The 23,520-nt window shown below is 39.4% G+C and overlaps 1 protein-coding gene across 3 annotated transcripts in view; it reads left to right on the plus strand.

The window, feature by feature from the left end:
- Positions 1 to 23,520, plus strand: part of BMP2K (BMP2 inducible kinase) — a 62,652-nt gene that overhangs the window by 32,897 nt on the left and 6,235 nt on the right. For 2 of the 3 annotated variants that reach the window (XM_021394830.1, XM_021394832.1), the window contains exons 11-15: positions 854 to 1,032; positions 1,995 to 2,090; positions 3,373 to 3,560; positions 5,252 to 5,409; positions 10,277 to 10,390. In XM_021394830.1, coding sequence (XP_021250505.1) covers positions 854 to 1,032; positions 1,995 to 2,090; positions 3,373 to 3,560; positions 5,252 to 5,409; positions 10,277 to 10,390 — 735 coding nt within the window. The remainder of the gene's footprint in view (positions 1 to 853; positions 1,033 to 1,994; positions 2,091 to 3,372; positions 3,561 to 5,251; positions 5,410 to 10,276; positions 10,391 to 23,520) is intronic. The other variant, XM_021394831.1, reaches the window with a different exon arrangement.

Raw genomic sequence — 23,520 nt, forward strand, 5'->3', positions numbered from 1 at the left:
CCAAAGACAAAATAATGCCCTGTGATTTTTAGACTTACCAAGCAGAGATTTGATTAAGGTAAGAGTAGCTTCAGGTCTGGTACTGGGAAAGCCTCCAGTCTAAAGTCCACTGAGAATGTTGGCATCCCACATGTAAATAAATTCTACTAGATGAGATCCAAGTAACGTACAACTTGGAAAGCTTTTCCTGTTACAGCAAGGAGCGGCTCAGTGCTGTGCACTTCAGAATATAAAAACAGCATGCAAGACACATTGATTTATGTTAGTAACTGCATAATTAAAAGGCTGCAAAAACAATTGAATGGCAAAACTCAGCAATCTAAGGAATTATACGTGTAAGCCAGTAGTTCTTAAGAGGAATGCTTTCAGAAGCACTAATCAGTATTTAAACACGTACTGCAAGAGGCTCGCATTTGGATACTTTATTTACTTCTAGGTATTCAAAATCCAAAAGCAATTAATGCATTGTTTCACTCAAGGATGAATTTGTCAGATTATTTTAATAAGAATATAGACAAAAATGTTCCAGTTTTGAGTCAGAATAGATGTGGTGTTTGAGACACTGTAAGATCAAAGTGAATTGCTAGTAAAGCAGAACTCTTGAAACCAGCTTCCTCTGTAATGAGAGCAAAGGAAGCTTTTCACATCTTGTAAGTAGACACTATGGATTGATAGGCCTACAGTTATCTTCACAGAAGGTGAAATATACAGTAAACTTAGAATGCAAGATATCACACTTGGGAGGGAACTATAAACTGTTTTGTCTTGAAACACTAAATGCCAACTGCCAGGGCAAATGGACAGTTAAAGGTTAGAAATTGGCGTGTGAGTTGTGCTGTCTTTAATATTACAGGAACCCCGAGACCTGGAAATGGTCAAGAAATCTTGTTGTCCCAAGGGACCAATCAGCATCATCCACAGCAGAACAGAGTTCTCCAGCAGCTGCAGCAGGGGGACTGGAGACTGCAGCAGCTGCACCACTTACATCACCAGCAAAAACAACCAACAGTTCAGGAGGCTTACCTTCAGCAGGTACAAGTCACATATTTTAAACACATTTCTTAAAAAGCAGTGTGTTGTGTCTGTTAGCATTTTGAATCATCTGCTAGTTAAACAATATGACCTAGTTTTTCCCCACTAGGACAGAGAGAGAGGGATTGTAGCTCTTGCCCCTTCTTTTTAGATTTGCACACTTGTTTCTTGCATAGGCATTGCAGCTCTTACATGGGGAAGTTGTTTTCTTTGTGCTGTCTTGCTTTTGTTTCTTGACCCAGAATTTGTGCTTGCTTTGAATCAGCACTAGGTGGCCCAAATAAAGGTTTTGTGTATGTGTAAGCATGCTCGAGAGAAACATTTGGAATGACCTAGTTGATAATGCTATGCTTGTAGGAGCTGGTGTAGGTAGACCCTCTGAGTATGATTTTAGATATTCTTGCATTCTCTTGGCCAATGAAGGCTTTCTTTCAGTTGCTCTGTTAACCCACATTTTTTCATGGGTACTATGTATTCTAACACTGTTGAGCTTGCTTACTGTCAGGTGTAGTTGCTTGAATTACATAGCATAAATACTTGTAAAGAGGAAGGAGCGGAACTAGATCAGACAAGAAGTTTCAGAACCTATCCAAGACACCAATTACTATTCCCTCTTTTCCCTCTGTTGAGCCATGTTGTTATTAAAAAGCACAGTTGAACTGCTTTCTGGAGAGGTATAGTACTCCTGAAAAGTGCAAAAGTTGAACAGACAGTGCAGAATGTGTGTTCCTATTTTTTGTTAAATAGACTGATGTTAGTTGGGGGGAAAAAGCTTCCAAGCACAGTTGTTAAAATGCATTGAATGAATTACCAGCTGATTTTTGGTTATGTGATATCTTAACTGAAAAACACTGTTGAGGCACTAAGGTGATACTGAGATCAATGCTATTTCTAAATATCTGTGTATTCCAGATAGGGAAATCATGATTTCTTCAAGATTTGTTTTTCCTTTTTGAATATAGTGTCAACAAGCAGTGCACCAGCAGGTGATGCAGCAGCAACTGTTGATGCAGTCTGTGTACCAGCAGCAACCCTCCCAGTCTCAGTATCCTACTATGGTATGTCAAGAATGGAATGTCACTGATAGTCTTCATATGTGTCCTATGTTTGTAAGACACTGTGAAGTTGCAGCAGCACAAATTTGTGAGTAGTTACAATGAGCTGTGGACTTGGTGAATATCTAAAATGATATTCACTTGAGAGGAAAAGAAAATAGTTCATCCAAACTCAGTTGAGAAAGCTTATCTGGCACTTCAGTATTGAATGTGATACAATCTAAACTTTGATAAATTAAGTGCTAATTGGAAACATACTTGATGCTTAAGGTTTCCAGTAATGGTCGCAGCAACACATAGAAGTTACTCTGAAAAGCAATAAAACCACAGTGGCATCAAATTTCTACTTCAAGGCTAGAATGACTAATTAGTTCAACCATCTAAGTACAGATAGCCAGTAACTACTTTCACAGGCACTATTGTGTATGTACATAGCTGCGTTCTGCAGCATTTGCAGTTAGAGTTATACCTGAGGAAATCTTGCAGAATTTCTGAGTCTTCAAGTGGCATTAAACCAACAAAATACAGTTGGCACCCTTGAACTACTTAAAGAAAAAGGGAGAATGGCAGGTTGATTGTTACAAGGAAATAACATTCTGGAATGATACATTCAACCGAAGTTATACATTGTGTTTACAAACCTAACTAGCCAAGAGGAGTCCTTGCCAGCTTCATACTGGAATGCGTGATAGAAAATAAGTTTTGTCAGGTGCTGGTGATTAAGCTCTATTGTGCTTGTTTCTTTATTTTTAATATTTTAAAACTGCATTGAAGAGCATTTTGACTGTTCTTGCTTAAAATTCAGAAGTCTTTTAACACCTAGTTATTAGTGGTTTCAGAAGAAAATATTCTTCCATGCCCTTTGTGATGCTGCTACAGCATAATGGTAATGTACACGTAATAGCTATGGATAAAGCAAGAAAGCCATGTGACAGAAGGTGTTCAGTAGTTGGGAGAAATTGTCATGGAACTGAGTCTTAATTTCTAAGAATACAGGATGAAGAAAACTAACACTGCAGCTGTAGCTTGTACTTAGTTTGCAGTAATTATAAAGAGCTAAGCAGTAACATGTTGTAAGAGGGAAAAACTGTCACTCATTTGTTAAGGCAGTTCCTTTTCATCTACGTAATGGAGAGCTGGTTCCTTGCTTTTGGTTAAGCTGCCAATCTTTTCTGCTATATGGTTGTTGTTAATGCATCTATCTGTGAAGCTGATGCTGTTACTAGCATAGGCGTTTCACGTTGACCTGTCTGAATGTTAGTAACGTACTGCCTGTCTTATTTAGGTGCAACAATATCAGCAGGCTCTTATACAGCAGCAGATGCTTGCTCAGCAACAGCAGCGGTCGCAGCAGGTGCAATCTCCTGAATATGTCACTTCTCTACAAGACTTCTCGCCAGCCTTAATCTCCTACTCTGCATCACTTCCAGTACATGCTGGAACAGTGGCAGATTCTTCCTATGCTGCAAGCAGGCAAGTATTCTGACACAAATGTGCCAATACAATGTACAATAGTACAGTGTACTATCTGCTTTCTGTTGCTAACTGTAATGGGCACTACCAAATCCTTTCCTTGGAAGTGAATTGCTTCAGTCATAAGGTATTGCTAATATTAATAAATAGATGCTAGTTAGTGTTAATGGATAACGGCATGAGGGAGGAAAGCAGGACACAACTCATCAATAGATGAGCGTAATGAAACTTCTTTTAAAAGAACTTGTTTTTCTTCTTGTTCATGGACTCCTTCCAAGAAACAGACTGTTAAGCACCTTGCTTTGGGTGGCCAGCAGTTCATACTTAATGAAGTAATGGATGTGGCGCTGATCTCAGATACTAATTTTTACCACTTTTGGTTCTTTAATCCAGTTTGTAGGATACAGTTTTAAGATGGACTTTTTAACTGTGATGTATTTAGTAGGGGTTCTAACTCCTCTGTCCATTTATCTATGCTCTGAATTGTATTCTGTAATGGGATGTATCTTAATTTCAATAAGGGCCCTTTGCAGAGGCCCATGCATTTACCCTTCATTAAGAAAGTGTAGTGAAAAATGAGTTTTTTGTGAATTCTCACTGTAAATAGTATATGGAATTACATCATTAAAAAAAATAAAGGCAAAAAATTGCACACCTGCCTAGTTTCACTGATGTTCTGACCTAAGTTAGTGTTAGCCACGTAAACACATAAATACTACTATTGCTGCATTTGAAAGAGAAGCCCTTTGTACTTCTGGGAACCCTACAGTCTGTGGTGCAGCCATTGTTGATGCGGGCTTTTTTCAGACTTGCACATTTCAGGTGCTGCTGTCGTTCATAGTCACCTTGCAGTATGATGAAAGAGTAAAAGGCAAAGTATTTTCACCCTGTATGTATATTTCCCCCGTGGCTGTATTGGCACAGTATATCACTGTGGCAAATTTGGTGTCATGGTGCCAATTAGGTGGTGTAATGCCTAGCAAAAGTGTTTTTCTGCATGTTTGTGTCCATATCTGAGATTTAGCACCTGTTCTTTGATCTAGCCTATTACCAGAGTACTTCTGTTACAAATAATTTTTTAAAAAAATAATTTCGGTCTGGAAGGAAATGATCATCTTATGTATGTATGGCTTAAGATTTATACCCTGCTGTTTAGCTTTAAGTCAATGACCAAAGAGTTAGCAACAATTGGTAATGCGTAAGGATGATCTTGTAAGGAGAGAAAAGTGGTAGAGCTAATTTGCCAAAACTTGCTTAAAAGGGAAAATACATCTGATCAGAGGTTTTCTTTAACAAAGAGAGGATTAAAATTTTGAATATACTTACTAGGTTTTTTGTTTTCTTAAAAGAAAAAAAGACTGTCTACTGTATAAGTATAGAAGTGAACACTATGAAATACAGTTTTTCATCTTGCAGGTTATCTTGACAAAGTTTTCTATGCTTTGGCTACAATTAATAAATCGACAGCTAAAATGTACAAGGGTTACATACAGAAATAATGCAATTAAACCACATGTTCTTAGTGATTCATTTTATCTTTAGTTTTCAGATACGTTTTGGATAAGCTGTTAATGCATACGTATTACCTGGATGCAGTAGCTTGACGTAATAAAGCATAACATCAATTTTTATCCTGATAGACAATCCTGTAATGTTCCTTTCTGTTTTCTTTCTATGGACTGACTTTACAGGTCAGGCATTCTTGATGCTGAGGCAATTACCAGTTACCCAAAGCAGAGCATCAATAACCCACCTGATATGTCAGGCTGGAACCCATTTGGAGAGGACAATTTTTCCAAGTTGACAGAGGAGGAGCTGCTGGACAGAGAATTTGACCTGCTAAGATCAAGTAAGGGACACTTGAAGGCTTATTTTGCTTCACAGTAAATAAGGTCTCAGCAGTACCATCGCCTGTTTTACTGAAGGGCCGTACAGTCTGTGTACAGAATTCTTTCTGAGCATTTGAGGGCAGAGTTGGGCCTGTCTCCTTTCCTTTCCCTTTCTGAAAATGTGTGCAATGGGAGATGACTGTCTAAAACCTGTAGCTACTGGCTGAAGTACTGCAGAAATGGCTCTATCTTGGCTTTTAAATCCTGCTTATGTCACCTTGATTGTCAAAAAGCTCTGACTAGCAGAGGTATTTGGCTGCTTGCTTCATTCCTCTTCAGCTTTTTTCTTGCACACACCAGAACAGAAGATTTGGTGGGTCTGATACGTCCTTTGAAAATGCCTGAAAGAAAGATGATCTATTACATTATGTTAATGTTTTGTAATGTCGTTTTTGATGAGTGGCTACATGTAAGGGCTGCTTTATTGTTCTGATATGGCATTAGTTGAATAAACTTTTTTCTCTTGAAGTCAGTTATCTCAATGGTTTTTACTTGGAATTACTTTCTTAATTGCTTAACGTGTGTTTGTTAGACGCTTTTCCTGAAAGCTAGTTCTGTCATTTGCGTGACTTGTAAGATGTGACAGTGTCAATACGTATATATAGTACATACTTGACTGACTCTCAGTAAGTTTGCTGCAATTTAAAACACAGTAGAGCTTAATTACAAGTAATTGGGGGGAAAAAAATGATGCTTTCAGATGTCTTCATGGATTTCTGGATGTTTGATTATAGCTGATGAAGAAATGCATGTGACCTGTTGATCCTTATGGAATGTCATTTGGTATTATTTTTGTCAGTGTCTAGTGGTAGCTAATGGTTTTCACTTCCATGCTATGCTGATCTCATAAAACTTCTATTTTGGAGATGCAAATGTAGCTTACAGTCATTTCACAATAAAATGACTCTTCTTGCTAGCATCTGGGGAGAATGGGTATTGTACTGGCTGAAGAGTGAACATTCTTTGCAGCTCTTAAGTTCCAACATTGGAGTTCTTCCTGGTAGTAGAATTGAACATCTTAGGCTTGCTCTTTCCAGAGGAAGCCTTAGAAAACTTTTGAAATGACATACTCTCCAATCTGGAGCAGATTAGCTTGAATCAAAAGCATAATGATACTCATTTCTGGAATCCTTATCTGACTGCTGGATTGCTGACTGTAGTTGTGTCAAATTCCATGAATTTGGTTTGGCTGAGGCATGTGTTATAAACAAATTTGAGTAGAGAAGAATATGTTAACCAAGGATATACTTGAAGTGGCTTTATGAAAAAGCTGGAAGATACTACACAAGAAATACTTTTGCCTAGGGTAGCTGAAAAGGCTGCTTTTCTAGCAAGCTGGGGGAATAAAAGTTGCTAGATAAGAAAGTAAAATAAACTTAATGGTTCTATTGCACAGTGTGATTTTTTTCAAATTTCAATGTAACAGTCTATAACAATTAAAAGTTACTTCAGTTTATGGTTTTAAAAATGAGATTTTCCTTTTCCTTGTAGGATCTGGTAAGCTTCTTATAACGATGTTCAATGAAGTTCTCTAACGGTCTTTCGCAGCTATGTTATATATATTTTATTCTGTGTACCTCATTGTTAAGACTTCTGACATTGTGTTAAGATTGGACTAAGAAAATATGACAGAAGGAAGCAAACTCAAAGCAGAGGGTTTCTGAGATGGTGATAACATTGTATGAAAGCCCTGACTGCTGCTGCTTGCCAAAAAGCCACAACTGGTGACTGCAGTGAGCGTATAACAATGCGGCCCAATTTCTGTGTGTCAAAATGCTAAATTAGATACTGACCAGAATACAGAGAATATTATTGACCTGAGCAGTGGTGCACTAGGTGGCAGGCTTGTGTATGCATCACATGAGATGTGATTACAGCTTTTCTTGGGCTTGATTTCAGTTAAGAGGTCCAGTCAATCTGTGTGTTTGTGTACACATAGATACGTACATCAAAGATTTCAAGGACCCTTCACTTTGTTTGCTGTTATGGGACAATCTTAATAGTTCTGTTGCAGTGTTACTGCCTATTCTGCATCGAGAACAGAAATATTTAATTTTGCCTACTTGTACTTGCTCAAATTTACATGGAGTAATGAGAAGCTGAGAGATTTGTTACAATTAAAGATTATGGCTCTCTTTTCCTCTGTAATGCTTTCTGCAGTTTCCTTTGATACATCTCAAGGATCAATGCTTGGTTCTCTTTATATGTAGGCTCTCTCTTATGAGAGAAAGTCGCTGTTTTACTGCCAAGTACGTTTTCTTCAATTCTTGAGTTTACCATGAATCATTTTGCCCTCTGGAGGAAGGAGAATTGAAGATTCGGGTTTGTTAAAGAAATTGTTTTGTGACTGAACTCAGCGGCTGTCCTGTGCTATAGAACTCATGTTACACAAGTTTGTCTTTTTACTGTGTTACACAGTGCTGAGTATGGCATTCAACATGCTTGCCCTTTCTTTCTGCTTCCAAAAGCTTCTTTGTATCGTTGAGCTGACACGTTACCCATGAATTGAAAATATTTTAATATCTGTTGCTCATGACACTAGTGCATGAATAATTGAATGTGCATGGCCCTTGTTAGAGAGTCAATGTACGGAGACTTTTTGTCAGGCTAATTTTGCTATTTGATTTCATGCATATAGTGGTATAATGTCTTAGTGTGCTTAGTGGTGGGTATTGCTGTGATGATTACCCTTTCCATGGAAAAGGGAGCTAGCTCTTAGAACAAAACACCTTGCTTAGAATTGGGAAGATTTCCAAAGTAAAAAGATGATCATTGTTGTAGGAAAAAAAAAAAGTTATGCACAGCTGTACCTCTTGTTCGTGGGCTTAGATGACTGACTTCATATGAAAGGTCATCAGTGGCATTTGGTACCTGATAGATCTCTGTTGTATCTGCAGTCTCAGCTGCATTCAGATTCACTGCATTCACTGCGAAATGAGTCTTGGGTCACTGCTTTAAGGAAGCTGCATGCGAAGCACAATAATACCAGCATGGGCGGTCCCCTTGTCTGCTTCTGCTTGGGTGAAATTGGAGAAAGCATGGCTGCCTGTTGTCTCCAAAACACTGTTTGATAAAGGGAAATGAATCTTAATACAAAATGGACAGAGCACACTTGTGCTTCAGATGGACGAAACAACTTCTTCTTTTCCAATAGCTTTAGCTTTGAATTGGCACTTATTTAACTTTATTTCCCATAGAAACTTATTCAACAATGTGTACCTCTAGGTTCCATGGAGGTGATGAAACCCTATGTTATATTTTTCTATTTCTTCCTGCATGCTTAGCATTTCAATCCATTTTGTTTTCCCCTCTCTGTGTTGCTCAAGTAGGAAGATACTATCTTCTGAGGGTTGGGATTTCTGTAGTCCTGTGCACCAGCATTAACAGGGATGGTAGTTCAAGTTATTGCACACTTAAAAGGTTTTGACTGCCTGCAAATTGGTGCAGCAGTCAGCTCATTCTCCTTTGGAGGCAGGAACTAGGAATAATAGAAGCCTGCATTGCTGAAGGTGCAAACTGAAGACTGGGTACATCTAGAAGCTATTCAAGCTAGTCTTCTATGCATCTTAACTCGTATTTTTCTTCCGTGTGGCTGCATCACTACTTTATCTTCCCACCAGAAGTTCCTCATTTGGGTTTAAATTTAAAGTAGAGACTGCCTGTGATGGAACAGCTCCTACTTCTTATTTGAGAGTGTAAGTGTAGATAAGAATAAAACAACTGAGACTATGGATGCTTTTGTGTGAAGAGAACACTTGTCTGTGAAAACTGGCATGTAATTTCAAAACTCATGTACTTTGTACACAGAGCTAATATGCATCTGCCTGAAGTCGATAAGCTTGCTGTCCTAGCCCTGCTGATTATCTCAAGAAAGCCTCTTGTTTCCTGTATGGAATGGCTGAGTAGCGCATGGGCAAGGAGCTTGATATGCTACTTAAGCACAGTTCAGCTGCATCTCAAAAGCTGCAAGCTGATAAGAAAGTCCTGTTACAAATTGTTTGGAAGACCAGCTGTCTGCTGTGGAAGGGGGAGAGCAAGATGCTGCATCTTGTACAGAGACTGGGATGGTAGCTGATGATGGCAAACCTTGAACCAGTGGTGTTGGGAGGTGATAATGAGTCTTCCTGGACCCTCCTGAACTGCAGTGTGGTGGCTGGGCTGGACAGTGTGGAGCTTAATGTGACCTTGCTGTTAAGACAAGAACTTAAGCAGAAAATCTGTTTTCCATTCCTAGTGCTTCTAATTTTTGCACTGTTAAAAACCTTGGTCTGAAGCCTTCAGTAAATGAAAAATGAGTATCCCAAGAGTTGAAAACCATATAAAACAAATACTGCATTTCTCTGAATAGTGACACTCCATTTGTTTCAAATTATTACAGTTTATATCTTCAATAGTAAGTATTCCCAGCAATTCTGCTGTGACTGTTAACTCTTCTTTTGTGGTGAAGGCTACTGAAAACTTGGGTTAAATGAATGGTTTTGCTTCTTAGATGAGCACAGTGGTTCTGGTTTAAAACTCAAGTGCAGATGACTAGTTGTAATTTCTGTTACAAAGCACATAGGCTGCATATGAGGCCTTCCTATAAAGCATTCCATCAGGAAATGCATGGTGTTTTTGATCAGACAGAAGTATTAAAAAGGGATCTGTGCAGATCAGTCTTCCAGAATGATCAAGAAGTATGAATTCGAGATATCTTTAAAACATACAAAAAATAATCAACACTAAATAGCTCACTCACCCCAAAGAGTAGATATCATTACATTGGAGTAAGACCTGCCATTTTTATTTTATTTTATTTTTTGTTCTGTTTCATTTTATTTTTTGCAGACAGGCTGGTGGACAGGAGAGCAACTTCAGATAAGAATGTGGAGCCACATTCTGCTCCACAGAAAAGTCCTCCCGAAGATCCCTTTGGTTCTGTTCCTTTCATTTCTCACTCAGGCAAGTGACATCTGTAACATCACTACCTCATATATGTGTGTGTACATACATATATATACACACAAATATATATGTATGTTGAGTATATGTGTCCAGTTAAATGACCAAAGATAAAGGTCTTGGATGCCTCATGACATGGGTTCAACACATTTTTTTTAATGCATATTACCTCCAAATAAAAATATTTCTGCATCCAATTCCTGGTACTTGGACAGTGTGGGGACTGTGTAGTCTTGACAGTGCAAGTATGTTGGACCAATGCAGTGTAAATCACTTGTATAGAACTAGAAATTCTTCTGCTGAAAGCAAATAAGTTACTAAGGACAGATTTCACAACCATGCTGCAGACTACTTCTGTACTACTTCTGCTACTTCTTTAGTTCAGTTCTTCAGCCAAGTTAAGAATGCGTATTCCTGGTGTATTGAATTGTATCATTTTTGGATCAAATTGATTCAAAACAAAGATCTTGTCACATCTAAACTTGGAGGGAGGAGAATGTGTTTTAGTTGTGACTGTTTTTTGTTTTACTTTAGAAGTAAAAATAACATCTGTGACCACTGACTATGAATGTAAATTTTGAATTTTTTGAATGTAAATTTTGCAACTTACTGTTTTAACATTTTCCTGATCAGCACTTTATTTATAATTTTGATAACCTGAGGCAATGTAAAAACCTATGAGAATCAATGGTTAAAAAGTGTCAGTTACTTATGGAGCTTCTTACATCCCTACGAGTGCTTGTGTTGGGATAAAGGTGCTTTAGTATGCCTTCTGTTAACTGTTATCTTAGTTCAAAAGCTTGAAGTGCCTTAAAATAAATTGCTTTGGAGTCAACCAGAGTTAACATCTATGTTTACGTTTGCTTTCACCTTGAATTCCTAAGGATGGTTTGCTAGGTCTTAATGCTCACAAGTGCTCTGGTGCTATACATAGTGAAGAGTCAACAGGGTAGTACTTTTATATTCTAGAAGACAGCTGATTGTAAAAATATGTTTCTGGATCTATGTCCTTCGTTCTTGTCAGAAAGACTTGAATTAATTCCCTTAGCTCTGTTACTCAGGTCTCTTTTGATTCTGCTCGGTTAAGGATATAACTGTTATCTGTCATTCGTTCTTGTAATTTAGTAGGTCAATGCAATGTGAAAGCAGTTCTTAAGTGTAAAAGTATTCACTGTCCCAACAGCAGCCAGTTTGGAAGCATTTACCCTCTAGTTTTCATAGAAGAGATTGCTTTGTGTTATAAGTGAGCCTAAATTCATGTGCAAAATAAACAATAATTACCTTTTGTTACCGAACTCCGGCGACCCTTTTAGTATTATTCTTGCACGTAGAGAACGTAAACCCAGTCCTGGCCAAATACCACACACAGCATCAATATGATATGCAGCAAAATGGCGTTTATTGGTAAAAGCTACAGAACTATATAGTATTTCTTATCTTTTTACTAGACTGTTCCAGAAGCTCACACGGGCTTCTGGCCAATCATATTGAATCTCCCGCTTCTGACCTGTCACTTCTGAAAGGCCATAGACGGAGTTGTTGTGCTCTTTGTTATGAAAACAAAGAAGCACAGCCCCCTGTGTCTACGACACAGGTTCAAGTATGTAGGTGAACCAATAACAAGCATATGGGGAAGGGCCTTCCCGCATTACAGACTGAGATCCATGACACGCCTACTACAACACCTTTAATCAGAAGTGGTAACTGTCAGGTGCTTATTGTTCTGCATTTTGATAACCATGTGTATAAGGATCACTTTTTGTTGCTTCACGTTGGCCTTTGAAATCTATTTGCCCATTTCTGTTTTTAAGACTGTTACTTTATGGCTTAGACTTCATTGAATGGCCTTGCTATGTTATGTCAGTTTACCATGGTTAATCTTTAGTTCTTGACATAATAAACTATACAAAAGTTTGGTCATGGATCGAAACTGACATTTCATTGTCCTTATTTAAAAAAAAGGACAAAAAATCCCCCAAAACTTGTTGTTCGGTAGATTTTTTCTACCTACTCATAGTTGGAATTAAACTAACGTATATATTAGCTTGATTTCAAGGAAGGTGTTTGAATTCAGAGTTAACAGTGAATTACACTTAGCAGATGAATCTGATCTGATAAATGCTTACATCTGAAAATATCTTCAAGAATCTAAATTGCTTTTCCCTCTAGAATTATTCTTGGAAATGCCTTTAAAGCACATTTAAGCCAGCCAAGAATGGGAGAACGATGATGACATGCACGTTTTATTGTTCGTTGAGGGCTTTCTTGAGGAGGAGGAAAAAAAAAAGACCTAAATATTTGGATTTCTTCTTGTTCTTACCATTGCTGTATGATGTTACTTTTCTGGCTTGTTCCTTATGATTATAAAAGCTTTGAGACATGTATACCTTATTCAAGGAATAAGAGTGAAGGTGACCAAATAGAAAGTGGAACAGGGTTAATGTTTTAAACGATTCCAGTATTTGGGTATGTTGTGGTTTAACTTGGCAGCACCCAAGCCCTATGCAGTCATTTGCTCTATCCCCATCCCTGTGAGATGAGGGAGAGAACTGGGGGCAGGGAATGGAACAAAAAACAAACAGGAAAAAAAACAAGTAGAGCTTTCAGATTGAGGTTAAAACTATTTAGTAAGACAGAAAAGAAAAGGACAATAATAATTGTTAAGAATATAATATGTATTTACAGAACAAGTGATGACATTCAGTTGCTCACCACCTGCTGACTGATGCCCAGCCAGTCCCAAGCAGAGGCAGCCCCCCCCCCCACACACACACACACCCTCAGTTTTATGCCATAACATCATGTGAAAAAAACTATGAAATATGCCTTTGGCCTGTTTAGCTCAGAGCTGTCCTGGTTCTGTACCCTCCCAGCTCTTGTGCCTTCCAGCCCTTCACTGGCAGAACAGGATGAGAAACTGAAATGTCCTTGGCTCTGTACGGCACTGTTCTGCAGCAACTAGAAACATTGGTGTGTCATCAACACTGTTTTTCTCCTAAAGCCAAAACATAGCATCATACCAGACACTGTGAAGAAAAAAATCAACTCTGCCTCAGCTGAAACCAGGACAGGTGGTGTTTTCCTTCATCCCTTCAGTAGTGGAGGTAAGTTCTGGGGGGAAACCGGAAAACCCACCCGATCAACACATGGCGTAAGAGGCTGGTGCCATCAGAAGAATTTTGTTTTCTTTGACTGTGGAGTGGTTTACCCAGCACCATGCCTGCTGATGACAGATTCAGTTCACCTGTCTCAAAGAGGGGAAAGGCCCAAGCAGGGCCTGTTGAGAGGGCTTTAAACTAGATATGAAGAGGAAAATGGATAAAACCAGGCTTGCTAGAGATGAGCCAAGGGGCAGCATGCGAGGGTTGCTGCAAGGCAATTCCAAAATGTTGGAAGTCAAGCAACTGGGGTAGAAGGCTATGCTGGCTGAACGGTGATCTTATTCCAGAGCTTAGGTGAAAAAGTGTATGGCTACTGGACGCAAGGTCAAGTGACATGGGAAGACTGCAGGGATGGATGTTGCTTGCTTTGGTAGAGAGAAAATTTGTGCGGCCAAAGCTCAGCTAGAGTTGAAGCTGACCAGTACCATGGAGGACAATAAAAAGTTTTCCTAAATATGTTAACAACAAAAGGAGGACCAGAGAGAACATGGTTTATTACTTGATGATAATCTTACGAACAGGGGCATAGATAAAGCAGAGATGTTTAATGCCGCCTTTACCTCTGTCTTTAACCCTGATGATGGGCTTTGGCGCCTCAGGTGCCACGAGTTAGAGGACTGTGACTGCAGTAATGATCAACTCCCAGACAACCCTAAACTTGTGCAAGATTTGCTGCTCCACCTGGGTGCACAGGAGTCCATGAGACCTGATAAAACTTACCTCAGGATGCTCAGTCAGTTGGTTGATGTCATCACGGGACTTCTCTCAAATATTTTTTTCAACTGTTTTGGGAATCTGGAGAGATCTCAGTTCACTGGAAGCTGGCAAACATTCTAGTTTTCAAGAAGGGTAAGAAAGAAGACCCTGCTAATTACGGATCTGTTAGTCTTGCTTCAGTGCCCGGTAAACTTATGGAGAAAATTATGCTGGGTGTTACTGAAAAAGACCTGAAAGGCAACACTATCATTGGCCGCAGCCAACACATGTTAATGAGGTGAAGGTCCTGTTCAACTAATTTAATCTTTTATGACAAGGTCACCCATCTGGTTGACTGAGGGTAGTCAGTTGATGTTATCTTTACTGAAATCCAAAAAGCTTTTGATACTGTTTCTCACAGTATTCTTCTGGATGAAATGTCCAGCAGATGACTAGACAAAAACACAATCAATGGGTGAGCAGTTGGCTGATAGGTCAAAGAGTTACAGTAAATAGGGTTACATCAAGCTCCCCAGGGCCCTGTTTTAGGGCCAGTTCTCTTTTTAATGTTTTCATAAATTAGTTGGCTGTAGAACTAGAAGGAGTTCTGAGCAAGTTTGCTGACAATACTAAACCGGGAGGAGCTATTTACTCTATCAAGGGTGGAGAGGCCTTTGCAGAGAGATCAAGACAAATCAGAGAGCTGGGCAATTGCCAACCACCTGAAGTTTAAGAAGAGTGAGTGCTGCATTCTGCACCTGGGAAGAGGCAACCCTGGCTATACATACAGACTAGGGAATATGATGTTGGAGAGCAGCCCTGCAGAAAAGAATCTGAGGATCTTGGTCAATAGCAAGTTGGACATGACTCATGAGTAGCCAGGAAGACCAACTGTATCCTGGGGTGTGTCAAGTATGACATTGCCAACTGATGCAGCCTCACCTCGAATATGGTGTGCAGTTTTGGGCACCACAGTGCAAAAAGGATGTAAATTAGACAGTGTCCAAAGAAGGGCTATGAATATGGTGAAGAGACTAGAGGGGAAGATGTATGAGGAGCTACTGAAGTCACTTCATTTCTTCAGCCTAGAGAAGAGGGACTGAGAGAAGACCTCACTGTGGCCTATGGCTTCCTGACGAGGGAGAAGCAGAGGGACAGGCACTCAGCTCTGCCTTCTGATGACAGCAGTGGGGCCTGTGGGAATGGCATGAAGCTGCATCTGGGGAGGGTTGGGTTGGATGTTAGGAAAAGGTTCTTCACCAGAAGGTGGTGGGTGTGGAACAGGGCAGTGGTCAAGGCACAGAGCTTCTTGGAGTTCAAGAAGCATCTGAACAACGTTCTTATCCATATGGTCTGTTTTTGTGTGGTCCTGTGGGAAGCTGGGAGTTGGACTCAGTGATCCTTATGGGTCCCTCCAAGTCAGGATATTCTATGATTCTGTAATTCCTTAGTTAACTATCCTAGCAGAAACTGAGACAGGGTGTGAGACTGACTTTATCTTCATTTTCTTAATGTATGTGTCTGCACTGCAAATAAGGAGTATGTTATCACTGCTCAGCCAGGTTTAACTACTGACTTTACTTCTTGAACCATGATGAAATGAAATGTTGGTGTTATCAATACAGGTTACTTAATAACATCAGATTTTCCTTCTGTTTTTAAGCAGTGAGAGTTCCTATTGAGATGTTCTACAGCATTAGCAAGCTTTGGACTGAGATTGTGGTCTGTTTCTGCTTTTGTTGCTCTTGTGTGATGTGAGTCTCAGGTTTGTAACTGCTACTGTATGTGGACTGCAGCTGAGTAGAGTCATCCAGGGAATTTCTCTTGTTTTGGAGGTTTACGTGTTATTTGAAAGCACTATGTGACTAAATAATTCTATTACCTGATAGAAGATGCCTGCAAAGAAACCAAAGATCCTGTATTATCTTTTTTGACTTAACGGCTTAACATAAGATGCTAATAGTCCAGCAAAATAAGTGCAATCAGGTATGTTTACACATGTCTGGGAAGGCAATGCAAGGCTGAGGAGTATGCAGAGGCTGAAACTGGAAATTTGAAAACATTTAGCATCTGGTAAGAATCATGGGGTGCTGTGAGTGGTAAATTGCTGGAATTTTCCCTGGGAAGTTTAGAGTCAATTTCAGGCTGTTGCTGCAACAGAGGTTGCCAGGAAGGAGTACCTGGAACTGGATGGTGTAAGGCTGCTTGTTCATCAGCTCCGCTGCTTTCTCCTCTCAGGTGGGAATGGACATCAGCAACATGTGCATCACTTCGCATGAGCCAAAACACTATTGGGTTCCTTCTGTTATGGTTGATAGGAAACACTTAGTGTTATCCACGCTTGGTTTGTATCCCATTAAGAGTGTTTTTAGAAGTACCGCATATAAACTGGCTATACACACTATTTTATTCATATTTTTGTTGTTCCATATTTGTGGAACATAGAAATGACTTAGAATGTGAGGTGGCTGGAGAAGAAAATTGTGTTGAGAAGGAGCCCTGCGATTCAGTGTGACAGACAAAATAAGTATTGCGAAGTCTTTACTAAAAAGAGGAGGGGAAGGAAAAAAAAAAAAGCACGATCAAATAGCTAGTAATGGGGTAGTTAAGACAGTTATCTAGCATGGGGAAAAGAGATTCCAGTTCCTGAATGCCTGAACCACTGGATGTTTGTAGTGGAAAAATTAGCTTCTGTAGACAGCATTTGAGAATGGAAACCTTTGTTTCACCTGTGTGTTAAGCAGCTTTTGTTCTCATGTCCATTGTCAACATCTTGAGTGCTTCAGAAACTTAGAAGAGATGCAACTTGTCTGCTGTTTTCAAATTCTAAGAAGTGGATATATTAAATGTAGTATAGTTTGCTGTGATAATTCTGGATCTAGACTGAGCTAGATTGCCTTGTCTTTTTTCCCCTTCAATTTAATACTGAAATTCACAAAAGTAGGGAAATACTTGAGGCAACTCTCAAAATGATGCAGGTAGACTGTATAAGGAGTGGAGATGTTGGAAAACTGACTAGGATTTCATTACAAGTGCTGACCTAAAGCTGTCTGCCAGGCATTTTCCTACTATGGAGAATTTTAGTGAGGTGGCTTGTCTTACTGGAATAAAGGTCCAGTTCTGTTCATCTGTTTCTGTTCTACTGAATGTACGTGAAGCTCATCTTTTGCACTGTAGATGGCAGAGTTATTGATCAACTATTGTTTTTTTGAACATTTAGAGGGCAACCATTTTCCAAGCACTGTGTGTTCACTGTGTGGAGGCTAGTAATAAAAAGAAGCTCAGTTCTGTAGTGTCTCTGTTTTGACTTGCAGATTTCCTTCATTTGCTGGTGTCTAAATGGTCATTCTATGTGTATGCCTTGGAATAAGAGCAGAGTGGTGTGGGATGTAGCTTGCTGCTCACAGCTATAAGGATTCTTCAGCAAAGCGGCTGACTGCGTCCCTGATAGCGGGATGATGGAAATTGTTTCTATCCTTGGAGCTGTTTCTAGTCTTGGGCCACAGTGCAGTCTGGAGCTTCAATTGAATTAAATGAAGGATGACACACTATTGTTTAGTAAGAAAGTCCAAATATGAGGGCACGAGTAACCAAAACCAACTTCCTGTACACGCTAAAGAGCTAATGACAGCAGTTTGTGATTCTGAGGCAATAGATGTTGCTGAATAGTGTGTTGAAAGAAACTCAAACCTGAGCACAGTCCTCCAGATCTGGCTAATCTGATAGTTAAAATCAGTTCATATCAGTTTTTGTGCTTGATGAAAATACTGATTTTTACTGTATAAACTTTCCTTGGCTGTGGCTTTCAGACGTTGGTACTATTTGCTTACTGCAGGTTCAGGGTGTTTCCATGCTTCATCTTTAGACTTTTCTCAACAGGACTTGCAAAGTAACTTGAAATTATTCATGCTTCACAAGAACAAATGGTGTGTGCGGCTGTGCCAGTGGTGTGCTTTTTCTCTCCAAAACGCTTTGTAGCTTTATTTTTTATCAGATCTTAGAGCAATCACGGTTGCCCTTTTTTCTTTACATGCTTCAGCATGCAGACTTCAAATATTAGATGGAATTTCTAAGCAGTAGATGCTAGGCAGAAGTGATTTGTTCTTTTTTTTTCTTGAAAATAAAGGTGGTAAGCAGTGCAAATCCATTACAACATTCAGCAGCTGCTGCTCTGGCTGTTGTCAAAGAAAGAGTGCAGATTTAGTTGCAGCGTGCTGGTAATCCTTGGGCCTGACATGTGGCAAATTGCTCTGAAATGATGGCGGCAGTATGTTACCAATTCCAAGAAAGCTGAAAGCCCTTATGCCCCACTCTTTGGTCACCCCCGCAATACCCTCCAATGATGAACCAGCAGAAGGCATGTAATTACTGACGTTGTTGGAGGGAATTCATCCTCTTATAATCGGATGTCTAGAAAAAGAACATCAGAACAGAAAATTTCCTTGAAGACTGGGATCTTCTTATATGATTAAAGATGTTCCACCTGGCTCGCATTTGAGAGAAGAACAATCGTCTCCTACAAGATGCAAACCTGATTAGAAGTGTGCTAATCTGAACAGTACATTACAAACAGATGTTACTCCACATTTTTCAGCTTTTTAATAAGTGTTTATCTGAACAGTCTATGCAGCAGTTTAGTTTGAGAAGATTGCATGAAATCAACATGATGGAGTGCTTCATTTTTGAAATCTGTTTGACCAGAGCATTAAATTGTCATTAACTGAGGAATTTTTCCCTTTGGGGGCATTAAGTTTCTATTTGTAGTGCTTTTAGTATTTATTCAGTTTATTAACTTCTTTAGGAGTGATGTGAATTGTAGCTTGAAACACTAAAAGACATTGCTGTCATAGGTTTAAAGCTGACGGGTGCATGGAGGAGGCTTTTGTTCCTTCTGTTTGGTTTTGACGCAGGTCTGCTGCAATTTTCTCCATTGCTCCATCACTGGGAGTAAACTGGGGACGCTGCAGATAAGAAAGCACATGCAGAATGAGTTTCTGCCATGAATTTGGGCTATGTCAGCCTGCACAGTATGTAAAAGTAATATTAAACTCAAGTCTGCTTAGAGCAGATGGCTCTATTTTTTTTTTACAACACCTTGACACAAACTGAAGAATAAAGCAAAACATTTGCTGTTTCTGGAAAAACAAAAATGGGGGAGGGGGTGGCAATCAGGTCACCACATGAAGTACTTGAAGTTAATAGCACTTTCTCAAAAAGTGCATAGTAGGAGGAGTTGCAGCCAAGAGTGTCATTTGATATGTGCTGCTTGCTTTCTTGTTGGGATTGTGCGTGTAGAGTTGTATATGTCCTGAAACTTTAATGATGTTGAGCTGTTACTGTAGTGTGCATTCCTAATTCCTACTAAAGCAACGGTCTGTTTGCTAATGGGTAAGGAATGTGTGCTCCCTTCCTGACTTCTTCCCTGTTCTAGAGGTTGCAGTTAAATTCCAGAAGGAAGTTCAGAATGCTGATCTAGATTCCCTAACAACTAGATTGTTGGTAGAGTCTAGGTGATTGATTTCCAAAGTCACTGCATGTTTTCAACAAGACTAACAGCTGTAGGTGTGCCTACGTCATACTGGAGCGGCTTGTATGCTGATACCAGTGCATGGAAATATGGCTTGGGAGGCTAATCTCAGTGTCTGACTGTGCTTTGTCAGGTCCTGCTTGTTGTATATCCTGTCCTGCCTGAAGAGGTCTGATGAGAGCTGAACATTGTGTGGCTTCAGTTACTCGTGCAGTGCTTGAGCAGCTGTTGATATGGTTCCTTTTTTCTTGCTGGTGTCCTTTGCGCTGTGTTTTCCAGAGTATAACTGTGGCAGCGATTAACAAGCAGTATTTAAATCCTTTAAGTAATATTCCAGTTCGCTTCTTGTTCAAAAAACTTTTCAAGTCATCAGAACATGGAAATTGTATAGAAGTATAAAGACTGTAAATATCCATGTGAGTTTACACTCAGATGCTAAAAAGGTTGTGGGTTATTTTTGTCCTGTGTGTTGCTACAATCTAACCTAGAAATGTTGCATTTTTTCTCTCCTTTTAAGTCTAATTACATTTATGTTAACATTAGTGTTTCAGTAAACACTGCAAACAGCAGGATTTGGAAGATATGGGATTTTATAACGCAATGTGAAGACTGTACCTTAGGGAAATCTAAAGCAAGCAGCCAAATCCAGATTCTAATTTAATGGTAAAGCAAATATGTAGTATTTAAAATGACAGTAGATAAGAAGCAATCTGACACCAGAAGCAAACAAGAAACAGCTCAAAGCCCTAATCACCTGATGTTTTCAGTCATTTTGGTCATCTTGGTTTTAAATCCATACATAAAATACATTACAGCAGAACTCCTGTTGTATGTTTAGGTATAAATGCAAACTAGCAAAATGGCTAATGAATAAAGAAACTCGCTAAAATTCCTTTTCTTTCTTTCTTTCTTTTTTTTTTTTTTTTTGAGATGTGTCTTGTAAAACTTAACATTCCAGTTAAATCTGAGCATAGAAAGAGAGAATGGCTTGGCTTTCTGTTGCAAGTTGTATGCTTATTTCTTTGTGGAAGAAGATATGACCTGAAATGAAATTGCTTTATGTTTTTGAAGAACAGGAGATCATGAACTTGATTTTGGTTAATTTTTATTGTCTTTTTTTGAGGAAGGAGGAGTGCATGCATTTATCCCCCAGCTTTTTCAATCCTAAAACCACACTGAGTTGATTATAACTTTGTTAAAAATAATTGCTGAAATTTAAATGGAAAGTGCAACTAGTGCAGTATGGTGAATGCAGCTTGTTAACAATTGCTTTAATGAGGAACATAACCTGTTCCCGGGACTGTCAACTGCTAGAGATTTAGGAATTTTGTACTGAGCACTTATGTTCATGGTGCGTGGCATCTTACTAGTTTAGGATGCTTAGTGGGGTGTGCTAGTGTTTATAGTCACGTAGAAGTGAACTGCATATGGCTATTCAGTTGTCAGCAAAGTCGTTAGTGGCCCAACCGTACATTTTCTGATGAGTTCACTTCTTTCGATGAAGACATGAAGGCTTGTCTCTTCTGCTGGAGGATGTTACCTGCTGCTAGTAGCACAATTGTCAAGAGTAAAAATATTCAAAAATTGAAATTTCTGGAGCTCCCTAGTATGGCTGCTGTGCATTGGTAACAACATATGTGGAAAGAGAGGCCTGGGGTCTCTTTTGAGAAATGTATGTGTTGTGAAGGTGTGTAATTCTTTGCGGAAGTCAGTGACAGATGAGGTGAAGATCTCTTAAGCAGAGATGTGTAATAATAGCCCTACTGAGCATGGTGCTCCTTGTGTGCTGTTTCTGCCCACCCACACTCATTCATGTCTGCTAGCTTTTCTTCCATCTATTTGCATTATGAAGCAGTTTAATCCCTTCACAAGAATGTAGGAAGTAGCATACTTTATCCTTAGTTGATTTGACAAAAGCAACCTTTCAACTGAGCATGTTGCCTCCAAGTTTAAAATGCTGTCAACGTATGGACATCATTTCTACACTTGACTAAGAGCTGAGGTCTTAAAGAGGATGAGATCGCCATCAACTCACCACCACCATGTCCACTAAACCATGTCCCTCAGAATAAAATAATAAAACTCTGAAACTGATAATCTGAAAAGTCCATATTTTTCTCACTGTATGGTAACAGAATACAGCAACACGATTTTTTGGAGTAGGATAAATGTCTTATCTTGTAATTAAAATGGAGGGTTCTAAATTTCTGTAAAACACTCTAGGAGGAACACTGTGGATAGTATTCTCCATCCACAACTTGGTTACATGGTTGTCAGATATATTTTGAAGCACCGATGTGTTTATGTGAGCAGTTCCGTCTGTGTAGTAGTTCTCCTGTGTTTCATACATAACTGCTGTTCTTCTCAGCTGTGTCTTGACTTCCCACTGCACTAGGTGTGCACCTCAGCTTGCAGCATACCTGCTCTTTAGCAGTTAAGAATTCAGCTCTCTTCAGAGAACTGATCTCAGTAGAAAAGAATTGTTTCTGCCTGTCGTATTATGTTAGTGGCCTCAGAAACATTGTGATGACCTCATGAAATACTAACTTTTGAAGGAACAAGAACAATGTTCTTGCTGCCCTGCAAGCTTAGAAGTAGAATCAATTGCACTTTGCTTGCTCTCAGATGCCAAACCAACATCCTGCACCGTGTGAGCTTTGTCCCATGGCACTGAGGGATTTGTACACTGAAAAGTAAGCCCCTACAAATTCCAAAGCCTGAAGGCAGCACGGTATGTGTATGAAGGAAGTGAACTGGAGAAGAGAGAGATGTTGTAATGCAAACAATATTTCCACTGTGTTCATCTTTCCTTAATTGAAAGCAGACATAAAAGCTGCACAGCTGTAGTGGCTTATTGAGTGGGAATTTGGTTTTGCCGTTGTTCTGATCCCAATCTAAAAATTGGTACCCATGTAGTACTCAGTCTGGAGCTGCTGTAATAGAGCCTTGTTGCTCTCAGGTTTTGTTACTCTGTGTGTGTGGAGAGCTGAATTGTCTTGCTTTTGTTGGTGCTACATATTCAGTTACATTTTTTTCAAGTTTATATGACTGCTTTGTGATCTGGGTCATAGAGAAAAGGATATCTCAAGAGCAAATATGCTTTCCCCAGCTGAAGCTGCTTTGCTTTTCCTTCTTCTGATTCTCTTCAAATAAACTTCTGAAAGTCAGTTTTGCTCATAAAAACCTCTCTGTGCAGCAGCATAGCTTCAACATAGTGAAACCCGTTTTGCTTGTGTGTGATTAGTGCTATACTAGTGGCACTATACAAGCGCGTGTACTGTCTGCTGTTGCCATCTGTTTGTGCTGTGACAAAGTTTTTGCAGCTCCCAGTATTTCCAAGCCAACCACTCCACAAAAGGAGTCCTCTTAGCTCAAGTTGTTAGTAAATATCAGGGATAAAGATGTCAGAACAGAATGAATGAGGTTTCATTCCCCTGGAGAAACTAAGCAGACTGATCCTAATTGCAAACAAGAAAAAAACATTTATTCAAAGCTTATGTCAACTTGATTTTTTTTTGCTTAAATTGCTACAATGGAAATTAGAAGTGACTGGATGTGGAGCTTCAGTGTCACTACAGAAATACATGCTCAAAGCATATATTTGAAACACCTAGCAAGTATTGCCTTAAAAAAAAAAGTACCAACAACCAAAAACAAAAAAAAACACACTGTGGAAAAGCCTCCCATGTTGCTCTTGCAACATGAGCTCTGCTGGGAGAGGCTGTCACAGCTGACACTGAGGTGCT

Source organism: Numida meleagris, chromosome 4, assembly GCF_002078875.1.
Source record: "Numida meleagris isolate 19003 breed g44 Domestic line chromosome 4, NumMel1.0, whole genome shotgun sequence".
In the NCBI taxonomy this organism is placed as follows: domain Eukaryota; kingdom Metazoa; phylum Chordata; class Aves; order Galliformes; family Numididae; genus Numida; species Numida meleagris.